At 36.6% G+C, this 23,312-nt stretch overlaps 1 protein-coding gene across 19 annotated transcripts in view; it reads right to left on the bottom strand.

Annotated features, from left to right (window-relative positions):
- The window catches only part of PCDH15 (protocadherin related 15), a 1,013,670-nt gene that overhangs the window by 541,364 nt on the left and 448,994 nt on the right, over positions 1 to 23,312 (bottom strand). For all 19 annotated transcript variants that reach the window (XM_054522581.2, XM_063727642.1, XM_063727641.1 and 16 more), the window contains one exon: positions 16,447 to 16,566. In XM_054522581.2, the coding sequence (XP_054378556.2) occupies positions 16,447 to 16,566 (120 nt within the window). The remainder of the gene's footprint in view (positions 1 to 16,446; positions 16,567 to 23,312) is intronic.

Raw genomic sequence — 23,312 nt, 5'->3', positions numbered from 1 at the left:
ATTTTTAAGTATTATCTGGCATTAAATACAAAAAAACACAGTTACGGGTCACTTAATGATAAGGTACATTCTGAGAAATGTGTTCTTAGGTGATTTTTGTCATTGTGTGACTATTATAGAGTGTAGATTCACAAACCTAAAATGGTACAGCCTACTACATACTAGGACAGGTGATATAGCCTATGACTCCTAGGCTACAAACCTGTACAGCATGTCACTGTACTGAATGCTATAGGCAACTGTAACACAATGGTCAGTATTTCCTCTATAAATCTAATCTAAACATAGAAAAGGTATAGTAGAAATACAACATTATAATTTTATGAGACCACCATTTGCTATGTGATATATCATTGATCAAAATGTCATCATGCAGAGCATGACTGCATGAACTTGAATCAGTTCGTTATTGTGGGAAAAAAAATCCAGGTTTTTTCTTTTCGGTTCCACAACTTCTGCTCATTAGTTAAGTTCTCTGCCCTGTCTAGGACTGAGTTTTTTCCTGGTAACATGGAAGTCATAAGGGCAACACTAGTGCTCTGGTATAAGCAGCCCTCAGTGTAACTGTATTCACACCTTAAGGGAATATAATTTATAAGATAAATCTCTTATTCTTAAGAAGACCTTATGTCACTTTTGTATTTTAGTGCGATTTTAAAGAATGATAAAATTGTTTCTAGATAGGCTCAATATCTCAGTGTTATTTTGTTCACTGAAATTGTTTTGTGGTTGTTCAGTTGCCTTGTGTATTTGTGCTTGTGATTTTTGTTGTGGACATCACATTGGGTGAAATATTTAGTTTGAATCTGCGTTAGATTGCTGCAAAAGGAAGAGGAGGGGGAAGAGAGGGAAAGAAAAATAAGGGGAAAAGGCAAAGGGGAGGAGAAGAGAAAGGGAAGGGGAAGTGTGGAAGAAGAAAAAATACTGTGTATGTGAGAGAGAAACAGAGAGAGAGAGAGGAAGAGAGAGAGAGTGTTTACACCCTCAACTTAGTGTAAGTGTATTCCTAAGAGTCACATAAGAAGTTAAACTCAATGAAAAAAAAAAGCTGATTCAAATCTCTGAGCTCAAGCTCAATCAATGAAATGTGTGTAGTTTAGCCTTCCATGTCTAGAGCTGTGATCTGTCACCTTTCTTTCTTTCTTTGTCTCTCTATCTCTCTTTCTCTCTGGGATGCATAAAGACACACACACTGTACATTTTGCAGAATTAATATATATTTTTAAATGATTCATTCTGTGCTCCTCATGTAATGGGCCTTGCAAATCGTTCTTGGATGCAGTCATTTAAAAGTAACAATTTAAAATATAAATACAGAAAATGAAATGAACAACACAATTAAAAACAGACATTTGACATTTTCCCTAATTTTTTGCCTATTCAATTTTGCTTGTACCTATGAGTGGGGCTGGCAATTATGACACAGGAGTGTAAAAATGATTGAATCTAAACATGTAAGTTGAATATGAGCAATACCTTAGCTAATAATTGCTATTTACACTGTTAAACCTATCCTAATGTGTTGTTATGAGGTTATTACATTTTAGTGACTCAATAATATAGAAATATATATTGTTTTCTAGCATAAATATGGAAGATACTGTGGTCTTACCATAAAACCACCTCATCTCTGGACTCAGAACCCCAAATTAGCTCACATATCCGGTGACACTGTGCCTCAGAGGAGGCTATGTCTCTAAATGAGATGAGTCTTGAATAGTCTAGCTTAAAAACAGTAATTCCATTCTCTTTTACCAGGAAGTATTTTGCAAATGTACATGTGATTCCATTTTGAGTAATGAAAAAAATTTCTCTTAATTGCAAAGATCGAGAGAAGCTAACATTCCCTTTTCAGCTTATAGAAGTTTCTGTCAGGATATAAAATTTAGAACGTCAGCAGCCATTTGGGGACTATTGATAAAATTAATTTCAGAGAAATAGCTAATATGCTAGTGATAGCAGAGCATAAAATAAAAAGAGCCTGGATCTGTGTTGTCTTTGAGTTGCTGAGCAAATCTTGATATTACCCCATCTCTGAAAAACTTATTATGATAGATAATAAATTATCTTTTTGTTTAAGTCATCTTTAACGTAGTTTTTTTACATACATACATATATATATATATATATAAAGTAAATTTTCTGCAGCTGAAAGCACTTTGATACATGATTATTCCTGTCTCTATATGTCTTTACACTGTAGGCCTCTCTCTACTCCAAACACGCCATGGCTCTTCAGCTCTTCACACCTGATATTTGCTCTTATTTTTCTCTTGCTTAAATATCCCATCACTTATTTCTCTGTGTCCTAATCTCTGCAAACTTTACTCAGTGAAATCTTTTAAATGTAATTTATATTTAAGTCTTTGATGTCATCTCACATTATTTTTTTCCAAAAAACACTTATTTGGGATCTTCTGTTTTGCTTGACAGATTCCTCAAGGGTCTCAGTCTGTGATGCATAAATACCTATCCTTATATCTCTAGCTAAGCAACTTAATTAATTTTTGCAATACTTTTTTTGTTGTTAACAGTTTTCATTGGACGTTTGTAGAATTATTAAAAATAATAGCTATTAGTGACTTTATTGATCTTCAGAGCACTTTCAATAGCACTGAATTCTTATCATCTTATCTATCCTTTAGAGATTTTATAGATTCTTAGATTTTAATTTTACTTTTTATATTGATTGATTGATTGATTGATTGATTGATTGAGATGGATGGAGTCTTGCTCTGTCACCCAGGCTGGAGTGCAGTGGCGCAATCTCAGCTCACTGCAACCTCTGCCTCCTGGGTTCAAGCGCTTCTCCTGCCTCAGCCTCTGAGTAGATGGGACTACAGGCATGTGCCACCGCACCTGGCTAATTTTTATTTTTTACTTCTAGTAGAGATGGGGTTTTAACATTTTGGCCAGTCTGGTCTCGAACTCCTGACCTCAAGGGTCTGCCCACTTTGCCTCCCAAAGTTCTGGGATTACAGATGTGAGCCACCACCCCTGGCCTAGATTTTCATTTTGTTAGCACTTGTATTCTATAAAATATAAGAATAGGATATACTTTATGATCAATGGTGCTTCTGAAATATTGCATATTGAAAGCCACTGTATTAAATTTAATTCATTGATTAAGCAATCATTGAGTACTCATTCTGTCTCTAAAATGTAGAATAATAATCAAGAAAATTAGAAGCAAAATATAGATATCTTTATGATATCTTTATGATAGTCTTTCTTTTTCCTCTAGTAAAAAGAATACTGAATTAGATCAACCCTAAGTAAATGTCTTGCTTTAATGATATTTCTAAAGTGTTTACCAAAAAAGTTAAAAAAAAAAAAAAAAGCTAAATTAAGCAACGGAAAAAAGTAGATTTTTTAATAAATAAATACATGATAAAGCCATGAAAAAAACAAAACAATACTTAGAACATTCTTAAAGTTTAGAATGCACAAGAATCATAGGCATATATCATTAAGACTGTAGATTCCTAGCATCTGTTACCCAAAATTCCAGAAATTCTCTGGAATTGGCATTTTTAACAAACCTACCAGGTGATCCTGATGCAGATGATTCAGCTTTTACTTTTGAGAAACCACTGTACTATGTAAGTCTGAGAGTGACTGCACTCTCTGTCCTTGCTATTTATTTTTCTCTTCTTTCATTCTTAGAGATTTGTTCCACCAATGAGGCAGAAAAGTTTGGGAACAGAGCAATGCCCATTAACTTAAGCAACCTTACATTTCTAAAGCCAGGCCATTGCCCCCTTTCTGATAGTCATGGATATTCTCTTTAAAACACAAACTAACATTGGCTTTTTTGGGTGATGAGAATTTAAGTGCTGACTACCTGCACTGTATTAATGAGAAAAATCCAATTATGGTGAAATGATTTAATACCCACAGGCCCCAAACACCTGGCCTCCATTAAGAAAGGTCCACTCGCTACTTTCTGACAGTTCAGTGACAACAACTGTCAAATAAGGGACAATTCTCCATTTAGTAAAATGAGGGCATAAGGCAGTTTAAGCAATTTATCACTATCACAGATATGGGAAGCAGGGTAGGAGACAGCTGTAACATCCACGCCACACACATTCACATTCAATAACGGAGACAGAAGGAATGTCAAGGCTCTAGCAACTCTGTGTTTCCCAAGATGATTCCATCCCCCCAGAGTCCCCTTTACTAATATGGGGATATTAGTAAATATTGCACCAGTTTAGATAAAATGGCAGCTCTCTGCAAGAAGGTGTTGAATCCTACAGTTAAAGATGCTCTAGAAATGGAATATGGGGTTATTAGCACTATTTCTTCTCAGCTGATAGATTTGGTCATTCATCATTTTTAGGAAAGAGGGAAAGACTCTTTCAGCCTTTCACACCAATGTTATAAGTATTGTTTGTAATATTCTCTTTTCAGCTGTGATGACTAGAAATTCAGTTCAAAAGAAGATAATTTTTAAAGAACACACACACACACACACACACACACACGTGTATATATATTTTCTGGTGACCTAAAGACAGAGCCTTAGTACAAAAGTGCCTCAATGGGCCTGTAATTGAGAAGTGGTGGAAATTTAGATAATTACCATTTTCTCTTTGTCTCTAAGAGGCTGTAAATTCTCTTATTGCTTCTTGACACTATTTTTAAAAATCTCTTCCCTTAGCTCTGTGTCTTTTTCTGTACCTCTCTCTTCTCTCTTTGGGTTTCCCCCATTTGTTCACATTGAATATAACTGTGAGACTGTGTTTTAGTTCCAATAAACAGCATTAACTTTGCCCTTATCAATCTTTAGTCAGCCTTAAGATTGTCTCTGATTAAGCTCAGGCTACTGTGCCATCAGCTGCTGAACATTCTATGTTGTTGTCATTGTTTGTGTGTCTCCTCTAATCTAATTTCCTGAAGTAAAAAGTGGAGGACTTAGTAAGGCTATGCAATTTTTGTTCACCCAAGAGGGACTGGGATTTGAGCAGGCAACATTAACTTTGCTCCTAAGAGAAAGTCCCAAAACTCTGATCATTTTTTTCTGTTTCATATTGTTAAAACATGTCCCTGGCTGACAGACAAAATGGACTCCCTATGACTAACTGAAGTAAGTTAAAACAAAACCAACAAAACCAGGTGGCCATGCCTGGGTGACAAAGTGGTCACATACTCTGTGCTCTCAGAAAGATGTCAAAGCATCACAGGATCTTCCTTTCTACAGCTGATATGGTTTGGGTGTGTCCCCACCCAAATTTCATCTTCAGTTGTAGCTTCCATAATTCCCACGTGTTGTGGGAGGGAGCTGGTATGAGATAATTGAATCATGGCATTTCCACTATACTGTTTCTGTGGTAGTGAATAAGTCTCATGGGATCTAATGCTTTTATAAGGGTGAAATCACTTTCACTTGATTCTCAATTCTCTCTTAGTCGGCCTCCATGTAAGACATGCCTTTCACCTCCCACCAAGATTGTGAAGCCTCCCAGGCACATGGAACTGTGAGTCCATTAAACCTCTTTTTCTTTATACATTACCCAGTCTCACATATGTCTTTATCAGAAGTTTGAAAACAGACTAACACAGTAAATTGGCACTAGTAGAGTGGGGTCCTGCTGTAAAGATATCCAAAAATGTGGAGACAACTTTGGAACTGGGTGGCAGGCAGAGGTTGGAACAGTTTGGAGAGCTCAGAACGACAGGAAAAGGTGGGAATGTTTGGAACTTCCTAGAGAATTTTTCACTGGCTTTGACCAAAATGCTGATAATGATATGGACAATGAAATCCAGGGTAAAGTGATCTCAGATGGAGATGAGGATAGTGGAGTAAAGGTGACCGTTGCTATGTTTTATCAAAGAGACTGGTGGCATTTTGCCCCTGACGTAGAGATTTGTGGAACCTTGAACTTGAGGGAGATTATTTAGGTTATTTGGTGACATAAGTTTCTAAGTAGCAAAGCATTCAAGATGTGACTTCAGTGCCATTAAAAGCATTCAGTTTTAAAAGTGAGACAGAGCATAAAAGTTCAGAAAATTTGCAGCCTGATGATGCAATAGAAAAGAAACACCCATTTTCTGAGGAGAAATTCAAGCCAGTTGCAGAAATTTGCATAAGTAATGAGGAACCAAATGTTAATCACCAAGACAATGGGGAAAATGTCTCCAGGGTGTGTCAGAGACATTTGTGGCAGCCCCTCCCTTCATAGGCCAGGAGCCCTAGGAGAAAAAAGTGGTTTCATGGGCCAGGTCCAGGACCCCCACTTCCGTGTGCAGCCTAGGAACTCGGTGCCCTGTGTCCCAGCTGCTCCAGCCATGGCTATAAGGAGTCAAGACATAGCTCGAGCTGTGGCTTCAGAAGGTGCAAGCCCCAAGTCTTGGCAGCTTTCACATGGTGTGGAGCCTATGGGTCCATAGAAGTCAAGAATTAAGGTTTGGGAACCTCCACCTAGATTTCAGAGGATGTATGGAAATGCCTGGATGTCCACACAAAAGTTTGCTTCAGGGGCAGGGCCCTCATGGAGAACCTCTGCTAGGGCAGTGTGGAAAGGAAGTGTGGGGTTGAAGTCCCCACAAAGAGTTGCCACTGGTGCACTGCCTAGTGAAGCTGTGAGAAGAGGGCCACTGTCCTCCAGACCCCAGAAAGTAGATTTACCGACAGTTTGCACTGCATGCCTGGAAAGCAGCAGACACTCAGTGCCAAACTGTGAAGGCAGCCAGGAGGGAGGCTGTACCCTGCAAAGCAACAGGGGTGGAGCTGCCCAAGACCATGGGAACCCACTTCTTGCATCAGCATGACCTGGATGTGAGACAGGGTGTCAAAGAAGATCATTTTGGAGCTTTAAGATTTGACTGCCCCACTGGATTTCAGACTTGTATAGGGCCTTTAGACCTTTTGTTTTTGCCAGTTTCTCTCATTATGAATGAATATATGTATATGCATACCCAATGTCTGTACTCCCATTTTATCTAGGAAGTAACTAACTTACTTTTGATTTTACAGGCTCATGGGTGTAAGGAACTTGCTTTGTCTCAGATGAGACTTTGGACTGTGAGCTTTTGAGTTAATGATGAAATGAGTTAAAACTTTGAGGGACTGTTGGTAAGGCATGATTGATTTTAAAATATGAGGACATGAGATTTGGGAGGTGCCAGGTGTAGAGTAATATGATTTGGCTGAATCCCCACCCAAATCTCATCTTGAACTGTAGCTCCCATAATCCCCAAGTGTTGAGGGAGGGACCTGGTGAGAGATAATTAAATCATGGGGGTGGGTTTTTCCCATGCTGTTCTCATGTTAGTGAGTAACTCTCATGAGATCTGATGGTTTTATAAGCGATTTATAAGGCTCTCAATTCTCTTTTGTCTGCTGCCATGTTAATACCTGTCTTTTACCTCCTGCCATGATTGAGAGGCCTCCCCAGCCACGTGGAACTGTGGGTCCATTAAACCTCTTTTTCTTTATAAATTACCCAGTCTCAGGTATGTCTTTATCAACAGTGAGAAAACGGACTAATACAACAACGAAGCAAAAACAGATCCTGTTCTTGGTGCCAAGATAAACTGCAGCTGGAACTACTACCTTCTGCCCCCTATGCCATCCCTACACTGGCCCTTTAGCACCAGCCCTTTGAAAGAAACATCTGACAGAAACTTCTGGTTTGGGGTTTGGAAATCAACCAATCAGAGCTCACCTGAATCAACCAATCAGTATATAGAACAGTCATGACTCATCTGTTTTGACCAATCAGAATTAAGCAAGGATCTATTCTTCATTTGGATGAAGACAGCTTATTGGGAACCTGGGTGGGAACTATGGCTATAAAACCCTGACCCTCTCTTTGTTCTCTGAAATGTGTCTTAGCTTGAAACCACAGGCTGTATATCCATGGTTTGAAAACTGTTCACTGAAATAAAGTCTCTTTCCTCCAAATTCCTTTCCAGAGAACATTTGCTCACAATACAAATTTGCCACTCTCCCACACACAAATACAAACAGATTCATTCACATTTAATGATACATTATGATTACAATGCAGTTCAACTTATCTTATTCCAGCCAACTTCCCAGGAAACTGTATTTGTGTTTGGTTGGGTTTTGAAACTTAAAAGTCACAGCCTTGGTGTGAAAAGACTGAGGTTCGAAGTTTTACACAAAGAAGGCCTTTACACCATGTCTTAATTATACATGAGTTTCCAGTAAAATGAGAATATTATGAATTTATGGAGGCATGGGAATCTCATGATATAATGTACCCTGAAAAGTACTATTAAACTACAGTAAATTTTTTTAGTAACCTACCTAGGAATAAGTAATCACTGTTTTAGCTTAACCTTAAATATTTTCTTGACATCTGAAATTTGGACTTTGACATATATATATATATATATATATATATATACACGTGTATATATATATATATATATATATATACACGTGTATATATATATATGTGTATATATATATGTGTATATATATATAGTGTGTATATATATATATATACACACATATACACACACACACACACACACACACACACACACAGAACTACTTCAGGATGGTGAGATTTTTTAAAAAATCTTTTGTCCTTAAAATGTGGTTTAACTTCCTGACTCAGGAAATTCAAATGCTTACACATTACAAATGAAAAATTATGGCTTATATTTTCTGAATTCTCTCAAAGCTACAGGGAGTCAAACATATTACAAAAGAAGGACAATTTACTCAGGAGGACTTGATAAAAGATGTTACCACCCGCTGAAACACCACTGTAATACCTCAAAGAAAGAAGCTGCTTATGCATATTGCTTAAGTGTCTTCATTTTTTTTTTTTTCTGAGTAGTAACAGTACTGAATAACAATGTTGTGCTGCTTCCTCAGTACACTGAAGACTGCTACAAGGGACATGTCATCAGTCTCCTCCTTATCACTTTAGGTCAAACTTAAAATGCTGAATAAACATGCCTCCAGTCTGGCATTAAAATTTTAAAAAAAGATCAAAAAGACATAATAATTTATTGTATAAATAGTCTTATCAATCTTGCTAACAATGAGATTTAATATATCACAATACCTATATTTAGATTTTTCCATATAAGACAAATTCTCAAAAATGAAAGTTACTGCAGATCATGTGATGACAAATTCTTATCAATTTCAGAGTTCTTCTTTTATTTTTTCAAAACAATCTAATTCAAGCTTGTCTAACCCATAGCCCACAGGCTACATGCGGCCTGGGTTGGCTTTGAATGTGGCCCAACACAAACATGTAAATGTCCTTAAAACATTATAAGATTTATTTGTGATTTTTTATTATTAGCTCATCAGCTATCATTTGTGTTAGTGTAATTTATGTGTGGCCCAAGACAATTCTTTTTCTTGCAGTGTGGCTCAGGGAAGCCAAAAGATTAGACAGACACCTCCAAATTAGTTCAGTGCATTATGGACACTCTTACTTTGTGTTACCATGAAGGCATTAAACAAAAAAAAAATCAACAGTATTTTATAATAACTATGATGAGTACACTAGAAATTGCATAGAAATTAAATGCCCCTCATTAAAGGCCTGACAACATATATTGTCCAGTACATATTTTTACATATTGTCTACTACCAAGTTCCAACAGATAATTCAAGTTGTACTTAATAAACAAAAGGTGACCAAATGAGAAAATGAACTTATACAAAAGAAAGAAGAATGCTTCTTCTTCTGAACAATAGTAGGGACTGACAAAGATTCCTTGCTTGGCCAAACTTGATCAGGCTTCTGAATCTTCTCCTAGGCTCATCTGTATACTTCCTCATAAAATCACTTTTTAACAAAGAACCATACTAAATCACTTTACCAAGAACTCCTCTACCTTTGATAAATGATCTACCTTGAAAACTCATCAGGTTTCTCATCCCGCACCACCCCTTAGGTGATGACTGATCACCCTGACTTGTCTTCAGCAACAATCGTATTAGCTTGTTTTAGCCAGAATCCCCCTTATCTCTGATGTTTCCTCCTAATAATTTTCCATCCAGTGACCCTGACCCTGCTCCTTGGCTATTATGTCCCACTTGCCCACGCTTTATTTGTAGTTGAGCCCAATCTCTCTCTCCAACTGCAAGACCTCATTGCAATGATTTCTATACCTATTGCAGTGGTCCTGAATAAGGTCTTTCTTACCATGTTTTAATGTATCATTAAATAAAATTTTCCTTTAACAATTGTCTAGAGGACTTTTAGAATAAGATATTTACTAAATTTTTTTTTCTAAATACATCAGCCATGAAAGGATAGGGAATGCTGCAGGAACAAATCCTTAAACTTTTATTTTTTTCTTTACTCTTCATGTCTACATATCTAACATGCATCAGCAAGTGGTCTCTTTTTATTGCTGTCATTGCCTAATGAATGTTTCTCCTCAACACGTTTTTCTCTGATCACAACAGCATGGGCAGGGAATATGATTACTTGTATATTGGTTCTTTGAGTTTACATTTAATTAGTCAAAGCAAATACTTTTCTCCAGGAGAGAAAAGTACACCTCTAGTATGTATCAAAAGAGGAAGAACCAAACAGTTTTGGTAAACAGCTCAAGTGCTTTTGTTAACAGCAGTGAATCCATATGGGTCTGCGGCAACTCGGTCCTAACCTCAGAGGAAAGAATGTGATTTAGGAGAAGAAGTAAGTTTAAGGCAGAAGGAGAGATTGAGGTGAGTTTTAGAGTAAGAGTGAGAGCTTATTAAAAAGTTTTAGAGCAGGAATGAAAGCAAGCAAAATACTCTTGGAAGACGGCTAAGTGGGTGACTTGAAAGATCCAAGTGCCCTATTCATCCATTCACTTGGGGGGTTTTCTACATTGGCATGGTTTGGGGGTTTGCGATTCTCCTCCCTTGATTTTTCTTTTGGGGCAGGTTGTCCACATGCACAGTGCCTGCTGGTACACTTGGGAGGGTCTTCATGTGCAGTATGTTTACTGAAGTTGTTGCATGCTTACTTGAGGCATTTTTGCCTTACCAGTTGAGCATTCCCAGAAAAAGGTCATATACTAGTGAAATTCTGCCATTTTGCCTCTTAACGTGCATGCTTCAGCCCTCTTGCCCAACTTCTAAGCTCTTATTGGGAAGCTGCTGATCACCAGCTTCAAGTGTTTTCTATCTATTGGGAGACTCTATTTCCCTGGCACTGGCTGTGACCAATTATTATTTCACAGAAAAAGTTTAAAAGCCACCTAACCATCACCTGATGATCAGCTGACATTCCTGGGGGTGGTCCTCTCCTGCCCTACTCATATCTGCCTAACCATCTAGTTGATATGGTTTGGCTCTGTGTCCCCACCCAAAACAAATTACAATGTCAAATTGTAATCCCCATGTATTGAGGGAGGGACCTGGTAGGCGGTGACTGGTTCATGGGGGCAGTTTCCCCCATGCTGTTCTCCTGATAGTGAGTTCTCATGAGATCTGATGGTTTAAAAGTGGCACTTCTATTTTTGCTCTTTCTGCCTCCTGCTGCATGTAAGATGCACCATGCTTCTCCTTCACCTTCTGCCATGATTGTAAGTTTCCTGAGGCCTCCCTAGGCATTCAGAACTGTGAGTCAGTTAAACCTCCTTTCTTTGTAAATTACACACTCTCAGGTAGTATCTTTATAGCAGTGTGATAACAAACTAATACAGGAAATTGGTACTGGGATAGTGGAGTACTGTTAAAATGATAACCTGGAAATATAGAAGCAACTTTGGAACTGGGTAATGGGCAGAGGTTGGAACAGTTTGGAGGGCTCAGAAGAAAACAGGAAGATGTGGGAAAGTTTGGACCTTCCTAGAGACTTTTTGAATGCTGTCAACCACAATGCTGATAGTGATACGGACAATGAAGTCCAGGCTGAGGTGGTCTCAGATGGAGGTGAGGAACTCATTGGGAACTGGAGCAAAAGTCACTCTTGCTATGCTTTAGCAAAGAGACTGGTGGCATTTTGCCCCTGCCCTAGATCTGTGGAACTTGGAACTTGAGAAAGATGACTTAGGGTATCTGGCAGGAGAAATTTCTAAGCAGCAAAGTATTCAAGATGTGACCTGTCTTTTTCTGAAAGCATACAGTCATATGCATCTGGAACTTATGTTTAAAAGGGAAGCAGAGAATAAAACTTCGAAGAATTTGCAGCCTGACCATCTGGTAGAAAAGAAAATCCCATTTTCTGGGGGAAAATTCAAGCTGGGTGCAGAAATTTGCATAAGTAACCAGGAGCCAAATAGTAATAGCCAAGACAATGGGAAAAATGCCTCCAGGGCATTTTAGGGATCTTCATGGCAGCCCCTCAAATCACAGGCCTGGAGGCCTAGGAGGGAAAAATGGTTTTCTGGGCTGGGACCAGAAACAGACCAACTGCTCTGTGCAGCCTTAGGACATGGCATCCTACGTCCCAGCCACTCTAGCTCAAGCCATGGCTAAAACGTACAGTTCAGGCCATTGCTTCAGAGGTGCAAACCCCCTGCCTTGGTGGCTTACATGTGGTGTTGGGCCTGCAGGTACATAGAAGACAAGAGTTGAGCTTTGGGAACCTCCACCTCGGTTACAGAGGATGTATGAAAATGCCGGTATGTTCAGACAGACATCCAGACATCTGCTGCAGGGGTGGAGCCCTCATGGAAAACATCTACTAGCACAATGCAGATGGAAAAAGTGGAATTGTAGTTCCCACACAGAGTCCCCACTTGGGACTGCCTAGTGGAGCTGTGAAAAGAGTCCCATTGTCTCCTCCAGATCCTAGAATGATAGATCCACAGACAGCTTGCATCATGTGCTTGGAAAAGCCACAAGCACTCAATGCCAGCCTGAGAAAGCAGCTGCAGGGGCTGTACCCTGCAGAGCCACAGGGGCAGTACCCTGCAGAGCCACAGGGACACAGCTGCTCAAGGCCTTGGAAGCCTACCCTTTGCATTAGTGTGCCCTGGATGTGAGACATGGAGTCAAATGAGACTATTTCAAAGCTTAAAATTTAATAACTGCCCTGCTGTGTTTTGGACTTGCATGGGGCCTGTGGTGCCTTTATTTTGGCCAATTTCTCACATATGGAATGGGTGTGTGTACACAATGTCTGTACCCTCATTGTATCTTGGAAGTAACAACTTGTTTTTGATTTTATCAGTTCATGGGTTAAAGGGAATTGCCTTGTCTCAGATGAAACTTTGAACTTGGACTTTTGAGTTAATGCTGAAATGATTTAAGACTTTAGGGAACTATTGAGAAGGAATGATTGGTTTTGAAATGTCAAAAGGACAAGAGATTTGGAAGAGACCAGGGGTGGAATTATATGGTTTGTCTCTGTGTCCCAACTCAAATCTCATGTTGAATTGTAATCTCCATGAATCTAGGGAGTGACCTGGTGGGAGGTGATTGGATCATGGGGCAGTTTTCCCCATGCTGTTCTTGTGAGAGTGAGGGCATTCTCATGAGATCTGATGGTTTAGTAGTGGTAATTCCCCCTTCACTCTCTCTCTCCTGCTGCCATGTAAGATGTTCCTCCCTTCCCCTTTCCCTTTCGCTGTGAGTGTAAGTTTCCTGAGGCCTTCCAAGCCATTTGGAACTGTGAGTCAATTAAAATTTTTCTATTATAAATTACCCAGTCTTAGATATTCTTTATAGAAGTGTGAAAATGCACACTACTGTAACACTTTCACCTTAAATTGAATCAATCAGTTCAGCAATTATTTATTCCAAACTTGTTGTTTCTTTGTTTTAGAACACCATTTGAATTGCAATAAAAAGAGTTGCTTAAGTTCTTTGTAGATTTGCAGGGGGAGGGGGTAGTGGGGAGGGATAGCATTAGGAGATATACCTAATGTAAATGATGAGTTAACGGGTGCAGCACACCAACATGGCACATGTATACATATGTAACAAACCTGCACGTTGTGTACATGCACCCTAGAACTTAAAGTAAAATAATAAAAAATAAAAATAAAAAAAGACTTGAATCATAAAAAAAAAGATTTGCAACAGAACAGAAAGGCTTAATTTTAGTTATTCCAATTTTTTTCATATATTAAATAAAATAATTATGGTGAAGAATTTACAATATTTTGCTATTATTGAAATGTTATTATTTTGACTAGTAAAAGTGCCACATTATGGTGCTATTAATATAAGCAGAATTACTAGAGATTTAGTAGTAGCAGAACATAAAATTTATCATGTATTTCCTCACAGGTCTTACAAGACAAGAAACTGGTACTGAGGTTTACACTAATTTTATATGAAGTCTAAAAGTGGATTCTCTCCTTAAGATTATACCCTGGTTAATCCTTTTTTCCTTCAATACATCCTAAGTTAAGTGTCATGTTGTCTTATTATTTTATCCACAGAATTAAGAGCATTTTAGCTTGCTAAAACATATATTATTTATTTTTCTTTTTTCATTTGTAATTTTGAAAATGCATGCGGCTGATTGGTTTATCCACTCTGTAGGGAGTAAGAGTTACATATTATATTGTACAGCAAACCTACACATCCCTGGAATGGGGAGGCATTGAGAGAATTATTGCACAATTAACAAAGAATTTAAGCCTTACTAAATGTCTACATTTTAAGGAGAAAGATAGTTTAAAGTAATATATTTTTGCTCTCAAACTATATCTAAACATTGAATATTTTTATGCATGCAATAAATATCTCCCTAAAATACATGGACTGGTCATTTGATACTTGCTGGGAGGTTTTATTTTTACAGCTTGGGGAGTAAAGATTAGAAAGTCACCTTCATAAAATTTGAGCTAGAAACATGGCACACACGTACAATTAATTCTTAAAAAAAAATTCTAAAGAGCAAACAAAATAAGTGGTTTAGAAATAGAATGTTCAGTCAGCTGTTTCTACATTTAAGAAAAAGCATTTCTGCTGCCCTTTCCTCTGCTGTTTCTTTGCTACTTCCCACTTCATTTTTTATGTAACCCTTCATATTGTCCTTCTCTGTCGCATTCTCATCATATCCCCAACTCTTGGTTTTATTGTCTCTGCCTAAAAAAAAAAAGTCCTTTTTTAGAGAAACAAAGCAAAAAAAAAAAAAAAAAAGACTCTAAAATCTGACCTTCACCCTGCTAATAAAATTGATATATATATACTTATTTTCCAAATTTATTAAAATTTTAACACAGCCAGTACAAGTTTTTTTGTGAGAACACAATAGAGGAAGAGTATACTGAAATTGGATTTTACAGTTCAGAAGTAGTTTTGTGATATGACGCAAATCACTTCACTTACGAGTTTTCTTTGCTATGCAACAGATAATACTACTTTTAACTTATTTGTGAGGATAAAATGAGAAAATGCATCCACAATTTACTTAACATAATGCAATAAATTTGTGATGTGGATCTTACTGTGAGTTCTCAGACTCTACTATCCCAACAGAGTTTTTTGTTTGTTTGTTTTTGCTTGTCTGTCTAAAGCTTATCTACAACATACAATGGTAAAAATAAGGGCAAAATGTTAACTTCACCATTGTTTATATTTCTAATATTTATTAAACATAAAAGAGATGCATTCAATTTGAAAGTTTATTTAAGTAGTGCATTTATAATTGCCTTGGGGGGCCCATGGGATTTTGAGAAGCTGCCTCAAAGAAAGTGGGGAGATACCAGGCAGAGCTTTCAGCTCTAGCTTCAGGTAAAAAAATCTTACTTTGTCTGATTTTTTGAATAATATATCATTAGAGGAAATGATTCATGACCTAAAGAAACAACATAGAAATCTTGTCTATTTGGGAGGCCGAAGCAGGCAGATCACGAGGTCAGGAGATCGAGACCATCCTGGCTAACACGGTGAAACTCTGTCTCCAGTAAATATACAAAAAACTGAGCTTGCAGTGAGCCGAGATCGCGCCACTGCACTCCAGCCTGGGCGACAGAGCAAGACTCCATCTCAAAAAAAAAAAAAAAAAAAAAAAAAGACATCGTGTTGTCTAGTGGAAAAAAAGGAAGAAAAACAACAAAATAAAACAGACTATAGCTAGTGGCTTTGTCTTGTCTTCTTCTCTATCTTTGGTTTAATTGGTGGACGGCTAGAATTTTAAAGGCTTATCAACTCCAGCAATACTTGGTGTGTGTTCTTGAGGTGTAGCAACCATATTGGTATTAATTTATAAGTTGCATAAAATTCATGTTTGACACTTGTTATCTCATCTCCAGTGATTTGTTTAGAATGCTTTGGAGACCACAAACATAACAGAAATTTAGTAAATGAGGCATATTATACCTATGAATGTATTTTAAACCTTATCTAAAAACACCATCAAAAATTAGCTTCTAGCAATAAAGCATAAATATTACAAATAATTCAATTTTGAGACATTTTTAAATAATAGTATCATTACTAATCTGGTTCTGGAAGTTACTGAATAATAAAATAACTTTCAGCTGAAAAAATCATTAATTTTATTCCTTTTAAGAAAATTACATTGCAAATAGGTATTTACATACCGGATCATCTGGATTATACTGAATAATATACTCTATCTGTCCATTTGGTCCATCATCTATATCTGTAGCTCCATTGTCTCCTGAAAATCCTGTAAATATTGTGGTACCAACTGGAGTGAGCTGAAAGGAAAAAAGATTTTAAATATCAATTCTCATTTTATCAACTGCACACCAGAAATGTTAAAGCATAAAAATCAGCTCTTTATTACCTAAAGGAAGATACCAGTTGGCAGCCCACAACCACAAACTGAAGTGTTTCAAAAGAACAGTTTTGAGCCTTACACAGGAGTTCTTAAAATGTCTGAAATGTCCAACTTTGTGATTCTTGCTATGGGTGAAGAAGCAGAAGACCCTGATTCCGTGTTAAACACATTTGGACCAATTTATAGCCATTAGTATGTTAGCTTCTGTGGAGAAATTGCATCTGTTGTTTCTCCTCAAAACCCTTGATGCAATGTTACCTACAGGCTAGAATTTAAACTGTAAGAAAAAATTAGTTTAAAATAAAAAAACGATTTATGAGTGAGCAATGAAATCCAGGTTGATGATTATATGCAAGTGGCAAGTTTGAGAAAGAGAAATTGCGGACAATGAATAGTCTGTATACTAGAGGAAAATACTGGGAGTTTCTTGAATGCTTCTGATATTGGTTGAGTAGAACATGATCAGGTCACTGCAGCTGGAGAGATAGCCATATCTTTTCATTTTGGATTAAAATGTCAGAACTTAATGTGTGTGGCATACAAAACCATGATCTGATGTGTGACCTAAATTGCTAGTCTTAATTCTTACTTATGCCCAAAGAGAATCACCGTTATTTTTCTTACCTGTAGGTTTTTGCACAATGTGCTCCTATAACCAGAGTAATTTTTTTAAATTCTCCCTTCCCAGTTTTTAGATTTTAGCTGAAATACTACTCATTAGTTAAATTTCAACTTAATTAGATATCACCTTCTCCCATACCACCCCTCAAACAGCATTACACATGCCACATCAGAAGATGATTCCCCTTTTCTTGTGCTTGCATTTTGCACTTTGTTCCTATAATCATTGCATTGTTAGAGGAACTAAGTGCACTTCATCAATAAACATAAGCTCTGTGCCTCTACAGACTGGAGCCTTTTAACGTTTGCTCAGGGATTTGTTCTCTTAATTTTTGACTAGGATTCCTTCATGGTAAAAATAGCTTAAGACGCAACAAAAAATTGCCTTATTCAATTTTATTTTCAGAAACTGAAAATTCACATTTTACAAGGATCCCTCAGGTAATGTAAATGAGTGAAGCAAGCATGATGAGATGGTAGAAAATAGATAGAACATGCCCTCTCTGATGCTACTCGGAGAGGGTAGCTGCTACTAGTAGCTGCTGCTCAATCCCAGCAAATTCTTGCCATCTTGGAATATGGAGCCCATGCTACCAAGTCTTCTAATATTTTAATTGTATATAAAATATCTTGATGCTAAGATTGACAACATATTTTTATTATTTATCTATTTATTTATTTATTTATTTATTTTGAGATGGAGTCTCGCTCTGTCACCCAGGCTGGAGTGGAGTGGCGCGGTCTTGGCTCACTGCAAGCTCTGCCTCCCGGGTTCACGCCATTCTCCTGCCTCAGCCTCCAGAGTAGCTGGGACCACAGGCACCCACTACCATGCCCGGCTAATTTTTTGTATTTTTAGTAGAGACGGGGTTTCACCGTGTTAGCCAGGATGGTCTTGATCTCCTGACCTCGTGATCCACCCACCTCAGCCTCCCAAAGTGCTGGGATTACAGGCTTGAGCCACCGCGCCCAGCCGACAACAGATTTTTAAACATTAAAATATAAATAGGTAAAATAAAATATGCCCATTGCCTCAACAACTACACTAGTTTGCAATCTCTGATTTAGGAAAAGAATATAATTATGATTTAAAAATAAACCATAAGTACAAGGAAGTTCAGTATTTATAAGGCCCAGTTTCCTAGCAGGCAGCATTAAAGGCAAACTTTGGAGAGCTGAGAATGAAGTGAGAAGAGATGGTTTAAGTAGTACCTATGAGGACATCCAGGGACCACTGGGGATAGATTTAGTAGAAATGTTAGTCAGCTAAATAGCTTCTAAGCTGACGTTCTAATATTTTTCTTTTTTAATGGAATTCCTGTCACAAAAGACATTCTTATCTTTTATAAATATTCACCCATTCTTATGTAGCTATACTTTGATATTTTTATTACCAACTTATTTTTAAATCAACATATAAAATTTTGTATATTTGTTGTGTACAACATGTTTTAAAATATGTATAACTTGTGTGATGGCTAAACCAAGCTAATTAACATATCTATTACATACTTTTTTGTGGTGAGAGCACTTAAAATCTATTTTCAAAAATAGATAGTTATTAACTGTAGTTACCATGTTGTACAATATTTATTGAATTTATTAGTTCAAGAAATTTAAATTTTGTATCCTTTGACCAACATCTCTCAATCCATATCCCAGCCCCTAGTAACCACTCTTATACTGTCTGCTTCAATTACTTCCACTACTTTAGATTCCACATACAATTGGGATCATGTAGTATTTGAATATCTGTGCTTGGCTTGTTTCACTTAACATAATGTCTTCCAGGTTTATCCATAATTTTCAAACTGTGAAATTTTATGATTGGATGACATTGATTTGTTTCCATATATCTAATAAAACAAACTTAAAAATTTTGTTGCCAAAAAATAACTATGTCATGGAGGTAGACATAAAAGCAAAACGAAAAATCAAAATAAAACAAACAAATTTAAAAAAATTAAACAGTATCATCTGTGGAAATTTTGAGGAAAAAAAAGGGGTGCCCATGCCTTTCAATCTACTTACTGGGGTAATGTATACTATTGGACCAGATTCATTTTGAAGAGCAGGATCCCAAAGCCCTACAACTGAGGGAGAAAAAATTGGTCTTGTGGGGGAAGATATAGGACATCCAGGGAGAACTTTACGTTTGCCACTCTTAATCAAGATTAAATTTCTGGAATAAATATTTATATGACAGAAATGTGTTGGAATAGGCGGTTTGAAAGATTTTAGTCCTTACAATGTAATATCTGTAAAGTTGAAGGCATATTTCTAAATTCAAGATGCAAACTATTGAAAAGATCAATGTTTTTATCTAGCTCTACAATGTTTTTTTTGAAATGACGAAAAGGCCACATAAAAGTATCATGATGTCTTAATATATTACCATCAAGTAATATTTTTCTTCATCACTGACATGGCTTTTTCCATGCAGAAATCACATTTGTAAGTATAATGTTTAATATGTAGTCCTTTAAAATAAACTCTACATTGTTATAATGTTTAATATGTAGTCCTTTAAAATAAACTCTACATTGTATCTCTTTGATTGCCTTTCAAAAAATGTACTTGCTGACGAAGCCTACCAAAGATTGATAATAGACTACAGGAAAAAAATTGAATATGCATTTGCCTATGGTTTAAATTTTGAGCTTAATCCAAAGAGTAGCTCAGTTTCAAATGTTCTCATTTCAGGATTTGAGCTCATTTTGTGTGCCACAGGTAAATTTCCCTAATCATATTTGTGTGGCCATATATACTTTTATTATTTCTGAAAAATTGCAAGTAGAAATATGATTCTATAATAAATTTAATTAATTTATATCTTTGAATGGAAAATAAAAGAGAAACAATTGTATTAGCCGTAGGAATAGAGAAAACCTTTTTTCTATAATGTTATTATATAAAGGTTATGAATCATCCCTAAATATAATTTTAAGGTCTTTTTTAGACAAAATTTTAGATTCCTTGAAAATTAAATGAAAAGCATTAGTGTAATAGCAATAGATTTCAGCACGTTCTTTCATTCATGGCTATCTTTCTTGACAATTTCTGTAAAAATTTCTCCCCAATTTCAAGAATATGGTATTTACTGGTCGACAGTGGAGGATGAGCAGTCTCAGAAGTTGTCCCAAGGTGAGGTTTGCTCTCCTCCATAGTTGCACATTTAAGGCAAGTGTCTTAGCACAGATCACTCCTGTGTATTTCTACTACTAGTTGTGCAAGCATGTACAAATAGCCATTCATATGTAAAATGCAATACAAAATGGATCAGTCATACATTTTTTTCATGATCTGCTCAAATTTCATGATTTGCTCAAATGGTAGACCTGTTCACATATGAGATAGGGTTGAGGCTAATATGAGAGAAACAGCCGAGAAAAAAGAAGATAAGGTATATGGGCAAACATGGGAGGTCTGAAAAGACTAAAAAGGCTCTAATGAAGAGGCGTATGCCAGATGCAAAAAGGCAGAAGAAAGTAGAAGCAGAAAAAATGTTTTTTAAAAAATAGTAGATCCTGGCCAGATGCCATGGCTCACACCTGTAATCCCAGCACTTTGGGAGGCTGAGGCAGGAGGATTGCTGCTTCAAGTTTGAGAGTTTAAGAGTTTGAGAGTAGAGATAGATAGATAGATAATAGGCCCAGACATGGTGGCTAACGCCTGTAATCCCAACAATTTGGGAGGCTGAACTAGGTGAATTACTTGAGGTCAGGAGTTTGAGCCCAGCCTGGCCAACATGGTGAAATCCTGTCTCTACTAAAAATACAAAAATTAACCAGGCATGGTGGTGCACACCTGTAGTCCCAGCTACTCAGGAGGCTGAGGCAGGAGAACCCCTTGAACCCAGGAGATTGAGGTTGCTGTGAGCTGAGATCATGGCACTGCACTCCAGCCTGGGGCAGAGAACAAGACTCTATCTCAATTAAAAAAAAAAAAGATAGATAGATAATAGGTGGTTATACGTATATTATATTCAGATCTTTTTTGTGCTATTATAAAACTGTGAACAAAGAGACCTACCTTATGTTTCATAGATAACTCTTAAATGCTGTATCTCAAAATCACAATTACCTTATTATCATTACAAAAACCAAACAAAAGACATGGCAGAAAGCACACCCCTAAATGGACAGATAGCATTGAAATGTATGCAAAAACAGAGTGTTAGTAGTGAACTGAAATAAATTTAAAAGGTCCCTCTTGACAGCCTATTTGCATCCAAAAGCTCTTTAAAGACAGACCATAATTTTTTTCTTTTTAAAAAAATATTTCATAGCATCAATTGTAGAAACTGCTTCATCAGTACAAACTCAATTAATTATTCTTATTTATATATATTATGTATGCTGATGAGACTGAAACTTTTCACAATTTCTTCACATTTTAATATACTAAATTCCCCACAAGGACTCTATACTGGAACACTGTTTCCACATCCTCATCCTCTGCCTGCCTGTTGCTGGTACCTCGGACAACCTCAATTTTAGAGGTGATTTCCACCCATTCATTACGCTGTTCAATTGCAATAGGATGGCCAGAGGTTCTGGCAGCTCATTGTCAAAAAACCCTGCCCACCTTTTCTTGCTTCCATGAAGAAAAATATGTAGATTTCACTGTGAAGTCTAGTTCTTCCCATACTCTTCCTAGTTTTCCTACACAAAAATTTTCTACAGAATGTCCATGAATAAATTATAACCATAGTAGGACCCAATACAGCAAGCACATGCAAGTAGAGTAACTTTATATTCACCAAACCGATGGTATGCTGTTCACTTGGAATAAAATATTGAGAGGGATATGTGGTAGAAAGTCCTCCACAAATCATAATATTGTGTTGTACATATATATTTGGTGATTAGAAAATTCCTCTGGCATCAATATCATTGTGTTGGTAGATAACAATGATTTTCTGTTTCATATTTTCTGGAGTCTCATGTGTCACATCAACATAGAAACAAAAAGTTTAGTAAAAATAAAATACTAAAAAATGATTTCTGAATACCTAAAATAGTTTGCACATGTATTCCAAACCAATGACTTCTGATAGATTCTAATCGCTTTAATGATTAAACAGAAACCATATGAGAGTCCTAAGAAGAGAAAACATATACTATTGTATAATAAATACAACTGAAATAATACCTCTTCAACTGGAAGACAATTGTTACGAAAGGATATTATCCAATTTGGGAACTTGCCCAAAAATAGAGCCACTCTAGAGGAATAATTTAAAATACGATTGATGAGATTTTACTTTCTCCCATGCTTCCTCAAGAAAAAAAGTTTTCTGTTTTCTCCTACCCAGAAAAAAAATGGAGAATATCTGAAGGATATCAAATTTTGATAAGCTGAAACAGAATTAATCATTACAGTTACTTATCATATAATGATGATTTATTGAAAGAAATGCTACCGGGGTGGCAGGTGCTCTATTTCTACTAATAGACATTAACAAAACAGAAGCATTATCTTTAGTGGTGCAAGGTTACATATCAGTCTGTGTTAAAACACTACACATTTATTTTTCAATTGTTAATATCATTGATCTGATTTATGGTATTAGGCAGCCACTTCACGTCAATTAATCTCTTAGAAAACCCAATCAAGATAAGGCAACATTCTGTACAAATTATCATTACTAGTGAAACTGAAGGAATCTTCCATGTTTAATCAACAATGAGAACTATGATTCATCCTTTAACTTTCTCCCCAGATAAAATAATGTTATAGATTCATTCTTGCAAGTAATCCCTGCCTTGGAAATATGCTTTAGAAATAGTAAACAAATTTGAAACCAAAGGCTCTCCACACATGAAATCCAGAGTTGATTTTGTAAACAGGCAGTAATTAGTGGAACATTATTGAAAAATTCAACATTTTCTGACAATTATGAAATTACAATGTCTCTGAATCTACGATTATTTATTGAAAGCATATCATTTGCCAAATCATTGTTTCTGTGACCATCATATTGGTCTTACTTTAACTAGTAAATATAACATTTGTTTTATTCAACCATTTTTCTAAATC

The sequence above is a fragment of the Pongo abelii genome, chromosome 8, assembly GCF_028885655.2.
Source record: "Pongo abelii isolate AG06213 chromosome 8, NHGRI_mPonAbe1-v2.0_pri, whole genome shotgun sequence".
Classification (NCBI taxonomy): domain Eukaryota; kingdom Metazoa; phylum Chordata; class Mammalia; order Primates; family Hominidae; genus Pongo; species Pongo abelii.
This window is presented reverse-complemented; position numbering and strand designations above follow the sequence as displayed.